General features: G+C 40.4%; 1 protein-coding gene across 1 annotated transcript; it reads right to left on the bottom strand.

The window, feature by feature from the left end:
• Window positions 1-257: 257 nt before the first annotated feature.
• On the bottom strand, window positions 258-865 carry LOC118894756 (protein lin-28 homolog A-like). The gene is given in 2 exon segments (XM_036851273.1): window positions 258-712; window positions 715-865. Coding segments are annotated over 2 exon segments (606 nt in total).
• Window positions 866-10,941: the final 10,076 nt, after the last annotated feature.

Below are 10,941 nucleotides of genomic sequence, written 5' to 3'. Positions count from 1 at the left end.
GAGACTCAGATAAAGCATGCAGGAAGCCCCCCAAAGCCCTCACGTGCATTTGGATAGAGCATGATTGGAGTTTCTTTGCCTCGCCCCTTCCCCCCACCAAGAGGGGAGAGGGGGTGACGCTTTGGCCCCTGGCCTGAGATACATGGCAGTGCCAGCTGCCCCCTACCCACACTGTCCCCCCTTTCTCCACTCTGCCGATTGATGCCTGTTCCTCAAAACTTTCTGATCACAAACGGAGAGCCCCCACCCACTGTGGCTCAGTTCTGGGCCTCTGGGAGCATGGCAGGGCTGTGGATCTCTTCTTCCTCCTCCTGAAAGTAGGCTGGCTTTCCCTGTGAGCTGGGAGCTTGCTGGGCCTTCAGTGGACACGAGGCTACCATATGGTTCATGCTCTGGCAGAAGTGGCACTTCTTGGGCTGGGGTGGCAGTTTGCATTCCTTGGCGTGATGGTCTAGACCTCCACAGTTGTAGCACCTGTCTCCCTTTGATCTGCGTTTCTGCATGTTCTTCCCTTTGGGCCGCCTCTCACTCCCAATGCAGGACACCCCACCAGGGCCGGTGACGCGGATAGATTCCAGGCCCTTGGCAGACTTCTTAAAGGTGAACTCTACGGCCTCACACTCCTTGAGGCTCCGGAAGCCCTCCATGTGCAGCTTACTCTGGTGCACAAAGACATCCACCGGGGGCTCGAGTGCGACACCGGCACGGGCAGGAAGCCGAATCCCATGTGCACGTTGAACCACGTACAGGCGCCGGCTCCGCGCAGCAGCTGCGGCTCCTCGGCCGCCCGGGCCGCGTCCTCCTGCGCCTCCTCCGGCGCCTTGGCGCCGCCACCTGCAAACTGCTGGTTTGACACAGAGCCCATGGTAGTCGGCTGAGCCCGCGGCCCCAGGCCCCAGGTCGGCCGGCTGCTGGCCCCAGAGAAGTCCGGAGGCCTAAACTCTTATGTTTATGCGTTAGTTTATGAAGAAGGAGAGCTAGGAGGAGCACCAAGCAGCCTGCAGTATTCACCGAACAGAGGTAGGCCAGGCTAAGCAGAAAGTCAGAATCTATGCCAAAGTTCACTTCAGTGCCTAGCACAAGATCTGGAAACGAGATGTGCTTTCACAACTGGGAATTACTAACCTTAAACTATAAAATGTAAACAAGTAAAATCCAAACATAACGGATCCACAAAACTTCCTGCCCCAAGAGGCTGTCAGTACATGGGTTACCAAAGGCATCTGACAACAGGGGAATCCAGCAAAATGACTCAGGGACGAACTGGGGAAGATACGCAGGTACCAACATACACGGGTTATGTGTAACACAAACAGCTTGGATCCAATCAGTTAGGGGCGGAGGACAAAGCCACAGAATCCTAAGAAGTTTCAACAGGGTCCAAGTAGTAACTTAATCGATTGCAGGTGGGGCTAAACATAGAGACTTGCAGGTTGCAGCCAAGGAAATGACTCTCTATGGGAATGTCTAGAAAAGGAGAGTAAAGGCCAAGAGGTAGGCTCTTGTCCCCTTCACTCCTCATACCCCTGGGGAGCCATAACCTAAGGACAGGCAGGGAGGTGCATGGAAGAGCAGACTTTACCCCCTACCCCTGCTAATCCCTCAGTCAAGCTTGAACTAAGGGGAGGGGGGAAGGGCGGGGAAAGTGGGGCGCCTAGAGTATTTAACTGGGTGTACTGGTCTCTAGCAACTAAAAGTGACTGGAAAGTTATGGAATATCCCAAGATATTATAAACAGCCAGGAACATAACAGAGCATAGCTGAAGGTGCAGAAAAGAGAACTGAATACAGATTACTCAGTATATGAGTTGCATGTGTTTTATGCCTTTGTTGCAAGAAAAAAATGACAATTTAAGTGCTAGACTTTTCAAGAAAACTTCAGTTAATAAACAGCAAACTTCTAGAATATGGAAGTACCATATGATCCAGCAATTCCACTTCTGGGTATATATCCAAAAGAATTTAAAGCAGGGACTTGAACAGATATTTGTACACTTATATTCATAGCTGCATTATTTACAATAGCCAAAAAGATGGAAGCAACCCAAATGTCCATCAACAGATGAATGGATAAACAAAACCTGGTATACACATAGAATATTATTCTGCATTAAAAAGGAAGTTCTGATACATGCTACGATATGGACGAACCTTGAATATATTATGCTAAGTGAAATAAGCCAGACACACACACACACACACACACACACACACACACAATACTGTATGATTCCACTTATATGAGATACTTAGAGTAGTCAAATTCATGGAGACAGAGAGTCGTTTCCAGGGGCTTTGGGGAAGGGGTAATTTGGAGTTACTGTCTGGTGAGTACAGAATTTCAGTTATGCAAGATAAAGAGTCCTGGGGATGGATGATCATGATGGTGCACAGCAGTGTGAATTGTACTTAATGACACTGAACTTTACACTTAAAAAAATGGTTAAAATGGTAAATTTTGTTATGTATATTTTACCACAATTTTCTTAAAAAGAATATGAAAATGTTGCTCCCTGAAAATATCTCGATTCTTTTACTATCACCTAATAGAAAGGAAATGAAATGAAACAAATGAAACAAAAAAAAAGAGGAAGGGGACTGCTATGTTCAGTCAGTTGTGCAATTTGTACATTTCACCCAGATGCCGGAAGGGGCAAATGGGGGGCAACATCTAGCCAGGAGTTATGCTGACCAGGTGGTATGCCCTGGGGCTGGACTTCAATAGCTGGGAGAAGTGTTGACATTTGGTAACTCATCTGCCCAGAGGGAACGTCTTTTATTAATTTGCAGAAAGGCACTATATGTGTCAACCTGCCTTGAAAGGGAGCCAGGCTGATATATGGACAGATTAAGAATGATTATTCAGATTGAATGGTAATGTTGGTTATGTGCTTTTTGTAAATGAATTGGCCACCAAGTCCCTGGGAAAACCTTCTGTTTGGGAGTTTCAAGTTCATCATTGTCTTCTTCACGTGGTCTTCCCTGCTGTCAACACAACCAACCCTTACTGAAGCATATGAGGTAACAGCACCATTCTAGTGATACACAATTGGAGTAATAATATATGATATATAAATAGACTTCCCTAAAAGAGACAAGATAAATTGACTCAAGGTCGAAAACATGTGTTCTTTTCAGAACTACAGGGAACCCAACTTTTACAATTACATCCTGTGTATGGTATTTATTTATTTTTTATTGAAGTATAGTTGATTTACAATGTTTCAGGTGTACAGAAAAGTGATTCAGTTATGTGTGTGTATATATATATATATATATAGTAACATTGTAAATATATATATGTATTCTTTTTCAGATTCTTTTCTGTTATAGGATATTACAAGATTTTGAATACTTACTGTGCTATACAGTGGGACCTTACTGTGTATCTATTTTATATATAGCAGTGTGTGTTCATTCCAAATTCCCTGCCTTTCCCCTTTGGTAACCACAAGTTTGTTTTTTGAAGTCTGTGAGTCTGTTTCTGTTTTGTAAATAAGTTCATTTGTATCATTTTTTTAGAGTCCACATATAAGTGATATCCTATGATATTTGTCTTTTTGTGACTTCGCTTAGTATGATGATCTCTAGGTCCACCCATGTTGCTGCAAATGGCATTATTTCATTCTTTTTTTATGGCTGAGTAATATTCCATTGTATATATATACCACATCTTCTTTATCCATTCATCTGTCAATGGACATGTAGGTTGCTTCCATGTCTTGGCTATTGTAAATAGTGCTGCTATGAACATTGGGGTGCATGTATCTTTTCGAATTAGAGTTTCCTCCGGATATATGCCCAGGAGTAGGATTTCTGGATCATATGGCAACTCTATTCTTAGTTTTTTAAGGGACCTCTGTACTGCTCTCCATAGTGGCTGCACAAATTTACATTTCCACCAACAGTATAGGAGGGTTCCCTTTTCTTATGAATGGTATTTTAAATTTACATTTCCAACCCTGACCTCCTATCCAAACTAATGCCATATTTCAGGTAAACTACAAGACATTTCTATTAGGCTATGACACTGAATCCTCAAATCAACATATCCAAAATATCTCTATTTGCCTTCTCCCACAAAAAAAAACAAACCCAAAAAACGGCTCCCTCCCCTAACTTCTCTGATTCTGTTCATGTATTACCCTAAGTTCCCAGACCCAAAATATTGACAACATATCTGAATCCTTCCTTTCCTTTGTACCTCACAGTCAATCAATATGGGTCAATTTTCTCCTTGATATATTATATCCAGACCTTCCATCCCTTTCCTAAGTCACATACAGTCCTGAAAATAGAATATGTAGTTTCTCAAGGTTCTGTAATTGATCCTCTCATCCTCTCTCTCTGTGGCCTCCTTCAGGAAAGCAGTAATTCTCTCCTTGGATTTACTCATTGTCTGTTAACTCCCTAACTCATCCTTCTTGAAACTCTCTCTCCCTGGCTTCTTGGATTCTGACCACCCCCCTGATTCTCCAATCCCTCTAATTCCATGTTCCTGGCTCCACCAACTTCGACAGGGGACTCTCCCTCATCCCTGAAAGACTCTTGCTTTGATCCTCTTCTCTCTCCACATTCTCTGGCCACCTTTTCCTCTTCAAGATCACCTATGATCTTTAGTACGCTAATGACTCCCAAATCCACTCTCCTGCACCAGTCCTAAAGCCAGCTCAGTATGTTGAAAAATCAACCTCATTGTCTTCCACAATCATGCAGGGAATGGGAGAAGCAAGTGAGAGAGGGAGGGAGGGAGGAGGAGAGAGGAAGGGGGGAGAGAGAGAGAGAGAGAGAGACAGAGAGGAAAGGGAAGGGAAGGGACAGCGCAAACATGCATTCTTCCTTTTCTATCTGGGTAAAAAGCAACAGTTAAGTTTCTCAAGCAACAAATCCCAGGCCCATGCCTGTTGGTCCTTCTGTCTCAACCTCTATTATTCACCAAAACCTTTGAATTACATCTTATAAATTTCTCTACATTTTCTCCTCTTCTTTTTAGTCACAATCCTATTGCTCTAATTTGGATCTGAAGCAGCTCTGACTTAAGCAACTACAACAACCTCCAAACTGGGCTCGCTCTCAAATTCTCAAAATTCATTCTCTACCTGGCCATTACAATAATATTTCTAAAGGAAAAATCTAGCCATGTCACTCTTCTGATTAAAATTCTTCAATAGTACCCCATGGTATATAGCGCCTTGCTAACCAAAATGCATCACCTGGGAGCTTCTTAGAAATGCAGAAGCTTGGACCCCATTCCAGACCTAGTGGACCAGATCTGCATCTTAACAAGATCTCCAGGTGATTCATATGGGCATTAAAATTTGAGAAGCACTGGTCTAAAGAATAAAGGACATTTGTAGTCTCACCCATAGGCCTTTCACAACCTTCACAAGCTGCTGCCCATCTATTGTATCTTTCCAATTTCATCTTCAGCCTATTCCCCTCCACACTGCCTTTCCTGCCTCAGGGCCTTTGTAGAAGACATTCTTTGTCCAGAATACCCTTCCCTACCTCATCCAGCAATATCTGACTCACCTCTCAAGGCTTGAACTAAATGTCACATCTTCGTACAATGTGTTAAGAACAGATGTTTTATTTCAAGAGAAGAATTTTTTTTTAAAAAGTGGTATTAGAATATAGTATCTGCACTAGGCATGAGCTTTTTTCCATGAAACTTTTGTTTTAATTGAAAATTGTACTTTGTATGTGTACATGTATATTGGTCATGATCTAAAATGCATTTCTTACTATAGGTAAGAAACAAAAAAACTCGAAGCCCTAAAATGCCTTCTCTAAGTTCAGAGGTCAGAAGGGCTACAGAGCTTTGCCATGGTGGGCATACCTCTAATTATAAAATTGACTGGATTTTATGAAAATAAATTTTTGCATATCTACTTCCTCATCAGACCATGAGTTTGTTCAGGGTGGGAGCTATTACTTCTCCATCTTTGAAAATCTGAATCCTATAGCACAATCAATATTTATTGAATGAATAAATGAATGATGGCATTAATGAAATATGTTCCACTATTTTTTTATTTTTGAAGAAAAGATCAGTAGATGCTGGTGTTGAGGCAGGCAGGGGGCAACAGAGGGACAGAGTCATACCTTTGGGAGGTGGTCCAGGATCTGAGGGAAGGCTCTGGGCTTCAGCTAAATTGACTTCAATTTTGAATCCCTACTTGTCCCTTAGGACTGTGTCACCTGGAACAACTTACCTAACCTTATAAATTCTCAACTTTCTCCTCTGAAAAATGAGGATATAAATTTCCCAAGTGGTAAGATAGGTGAGATAGCATTGCATAAAGTGCTTAACACATTATCTAGAATGTATATATCTAGAACATACCTAGAATATAGTAAGTGCTCTGTAATATTTGTACTGTTATAAGAATTAAATGTGATAATATCTACCACACACCTGCCACACCATAGGCACTCAGGGACAGCAGTGATGATTATAGCTAGGCAATTTATTGGGATTTTTAGTATAACAGAATAACATTGAAAAACCTAATTTCTTATTTTAACGTGGGAGTAAAAATGGGACTCCCCACTCCCCACAGGAGAGTGTTTTACTTTCTTTCTCTGTAGCACATATCACCTTTAACTATTATATAATCCTTAGTTGTATATCATGTTTATTATTTAGCATCTGTCCCCTCCACCAGAATATAAGCTGCATGAAAGCAGAAATACTGTCTGTTTTGGTTACCATTATTCACCAAACACCTAAAATAGTACCTGACAGAGAGTAGGGAGAATAAGCACTAAACAATTATTTGTTGAATAAATGGAATATTGGCTTAGCCTTTATGTCCTTCAGATCTGGACTTGCCTTGGCCTAAGGAGCACTTAAGAGTCTTTTCTGGTAAAAAAAGAGATGAGCCAGATGGGGTGGACCACTCCCAAGCCAACCCTAAAAAGGCCTTTGTTTTCAAAACTCTAAGCCTATGGATATCATGCTAGAGTGTTTAGGAAGGGAAAACACAAAGGCTGTAGAGTTCCATGGTTGAGGAGGAGAAGCGGCCTCCCTTCCATAAGTTCAGATTCCCCAAACTGAGCATAAAGAGGGAGTTTTCATTTCTAAGAATGGCAGAGGCATGAACGTAACACACCTAGGGTGGCAAAACTTCAGATGGCAATAGCCCCAGAACTGACTCAAGGAAATGCTACCTGTCCAACAGAGGACAACCAAAACTGCACAATTTTTTCCCCTGAGGCTTATTAGCATGAGTGAAAAAAAGCTTTGGAAACTAGAGAAAGTCAATCAAAACCCTTTCAGAAAAGAAAAATTTTGCTTCACATTTAAGTTAATGCCACAAAAAAATAGACAAGACAAAATGTCATCAGAAAAGGGACTCAAAACTAAGTTGAGGAGCCACTGAAGGAAACAGAGATATTTATCCTGGACTAAAGGAGATCCCAGAGAACTCTAAAAACGTAGAGAGACAGATACATAGACATAGACATGGATTGTGATGCAGGTGTGGAGGTAGATGCAGAGGTAGATACTGATCTAAGTGTGGGTGTAGAGGCAAATGCACACATTCTCTTGTGGAGAAGGGCAGTAGATGTGTCCTTTGTAGCTCCATAAGTCAAACTAAAATTAATGAGTAAAAGCTACAGAGAGAAATTTCATATCAACATTAAAAAGTATCTGATTTAACATGATCCCTAAATCAAATGAGCTCATTTAGGGGTTGATCCCTAACACTTAACAATGATCAGACAGGCTGAACTACCATTGGGGTTGAAGGTTATAAAGGGAACACAAGTATTGTTTCTTGTCTGTCAAGATGTCTGTCAATATGTCTGTCAAGAGCTGTGAGGAGCCTACTTGGAAGAGAAGTTAGTCTCCCTCAGTTGCATGGATGGATGTTAAATAAGAAATGTCTACTCAGGATAATAACACAGAACAATAAGCAAGCTCACAGATGCTTTGCAGTTCTGCTCAACTTCAATTTTTAAGCAGACTTATTTCATGTTGTATACCTTGAAGACATTTAAATACTGACTGAGATGTTATAAAACTGTAAAGCTCTGTTGCTGGTACTCTATTAATAACAAATCGGAGTAATTTGAACATAGAATAATGTCTGTAGTATTTATTTTTAAAAGGATCTTATCAAGGAAATAATGTAAATAAAACGGATATGGGTGTGTTTAATCTACCATAGAATAAAATTTTCAACAATTATAGAAACATTCAATTACAAATACTTGCAATGCTAATTCAAACCATCTTATCAACCACTAACGTGGGTCCTATGGGTTCTCCTCTACTTGGCAGTAGTTTCTTGGTCTAGTTTGAGATGCTCCATGAATTTCAAAGTAATAAAACTGATTTCCTTGAATATGTTACATAACTCAAACCATTTAAGTCAATTTTGCAATCAGTCTGATTTAGCAAAGTTTAACTGTCCTAAGCAAAATTTAAAACTTCTATTTACATTAATGGCTATTAAAGGCACTAATCAAGGCAGAGCTTTTTAAGCAATGAAACAACTTTGGTCTTAGAGCAAAATCAAATTGATTTAGAAACACAGATAGCTATATGATATTATGGCTACATATACTAATCCTACCTGCATACATCCTAGATAAAAATTATTTGCTAACAAGAAGAACCATGACTGATCTCATGAGTTACATTTCTTTTATTATTATTGTAAAACATTGACATAATTCCTGATCCCTCCCTTTTCCTCAGACCCCAGATCCAATCAATCAACAGGCCTTTTTGATTTTACCTTCTAAAAACATGGCTGATCTGTCTCTTATAGACTTCTGGGGCCCTCGTCCATAAAACATTATCTCTGTCTGAACTGATGCCAAGGGCAAACCAACTGAACTCTCTCACTCCCCTCCTCCAACCACCAAGGCCCACCTCCCTCCTCAGTCCTCTCACAGCCATAAGAGTCACCCTCTTAAAACTCCACTGTTTAAAACCATTCAAAGGCATCCCACTGCATTTAGGATGAAATCCAAACTCCTTCCAAGATCCTGTCATTTCCTGCATGATCTAGCACCTGCCTATCCCTATAAAACCATCTCCTATAGCTCCTAGCCTTGCCCTCTTCCCTATTGACACCCTGGTATTTTTTGTCGTCTTCTAACACATTAACATATGCTATAGTCTCTAACTAGAATGTTCTTTGCACAACCCCTCTTATGTTAGACTCATTCTCATCCTACCAATTTCTCCTCAATGTCCACTTCTCAGAGAGCCTTCCTTGGCACCCATCCTGCCCCATGTAACCTTGCTGTTCTCTATCTCCATCTCAGAATCTTGTTTGTGGCCCTCATAGTACCTGACTCAATTTGCTATTATTTTATTAGCTTATTTTTCTAGTCTGTCTTCACTAGATTGTAAAATCCACGGGGAAGGAACCATGTCTGTCTCGTTCACTGCTAGGCTCCCAGGACTTAACACAGGAGCTGGGCACTCAGTAGGAATTCAATATATATTTGCTGAATGAATGAATATAACAAAACCATAGTCATTCCTCAGTTTCAAAGGTGGTTAAAAATTTTGCATAAATGTGTATATATATGAAAATTTTGCCTGTAGTAAATTACCCATATACTACAAAGTGAAATTGAGAAATTTAAATATTCTTTTAAGTGATTCAACCAAATTATTGAGTCTGACAGACAATAATGGCTCATAAAAATAAGACCCACCTTAAAAGGAAAGCCTTTTGTTAATTCCTCCTGGTCAATTGTGAATGGAAAGGTATGTCCTGCCTGGGGTCTGCCGCTTACAGCAGGAGAGCCAGGTTAAAGGGATGGTAAGGTTAAGAGATAGAAACTGTTCCTGCTCTGATAGAAACACAGATAAGATAGCACAGTCTTCACCCTAGACAATGACAATGATCTTGATGATGGTGATAAGAGCAGCATTTGTCAAGCATTTGCTACGTGCTGGACACTGTCTGTGTCTCAGTGCTTTGCATATATTAACTCATTTAATCCTTACAATAACCTTACTACTATCCATACTTTACACACTTTACAGATGAGAAATTCCGAGGCTTAAACAGGTTAGAAAAGCAGTTTACAAAAAGTCATACAATCAAGAACTGCTAGAGCTGAGATTTAATCCTAGGTACTTAGACCCCAGATACCCACATTTATTTCTGTTAAAGAAAAAACAAAATAGAGGTCACTGTTTGAATATACCACTAGATCAAAAACTCAGTCATATAACCAGAACTTAAATTGTCCTGATTTACCAGAAATGCTGACCTTAAACAAAACTTAAGCTTTCTTCATGTCCTTACAGCATGGCTTTCCAGCTTCCTAGCTTACCAGCTACAAACAAGTAAGTTTATGCAATGAAAAGGAATATGTTTCTGGTAACCAATCACAAGAGAAAACAAGTGCTTACTCATTCATCCTTTATAAACCAAACTGTAACTACTGAAAGCCAAGCTCTAACTACTTTCCATTTGAAATCTCCCTGTTAGCAGTTTTTTTCTCACTTAATAAAATATTCACATTGAGTAAAGCTCTCTGAATTTTCTTTTGACATTACTAAGTATACAAAAATGTTTTAAGACATCCCAAGAAGAAAAGGTACCTTAGATGGTATTGAGCATAAAATGACGTTAATAGTAACTGCCAGGTCTTTGCAGCCATAAGGGATGTTCACATTTCTTCTCATTGGAGAAATCTGTATCGGTTTGGCTCCTAATAATAAAGGTCTTTTTACCAGAAGGATGAGAATTTGACTCTCCTGATATATCCCAGAGGGCAGACAACACAGAAAGAGACAAAACTAAAATATCATATAGACAGAACAAAGAATACTTGGATAGGAGAGAGGAAAAGAGGGAAGGTGAGAGAGAAGGAAAGGCTTGCACTGCTATGTGAGTCAATAAATACAGCAGGCAGCCAACATTTTGCAAAACGTTTTTGGAGAAAATGAAAAGCACATTG

The sequence above is a fragment of the Balaenoptera musculus genome, chromosome 4, assembly GCF_009873245.2.
Source record: "Balaenoptera musculus isolate JJ_BM4_2016_0621 chromosome 4, mBalMus1.pri.v3, whole genome shotgun sequence".
NCBI classification, from domain to species: Eukaryota; Metazoa; Chordata; class Mammalia; order Artiodactyla; family Balaenopteridae; genus Balaenoptera; species Balaenoptera musculus.
This window is presented reverse-complemented; position numbering and strand designations above follow the sequence as displayed.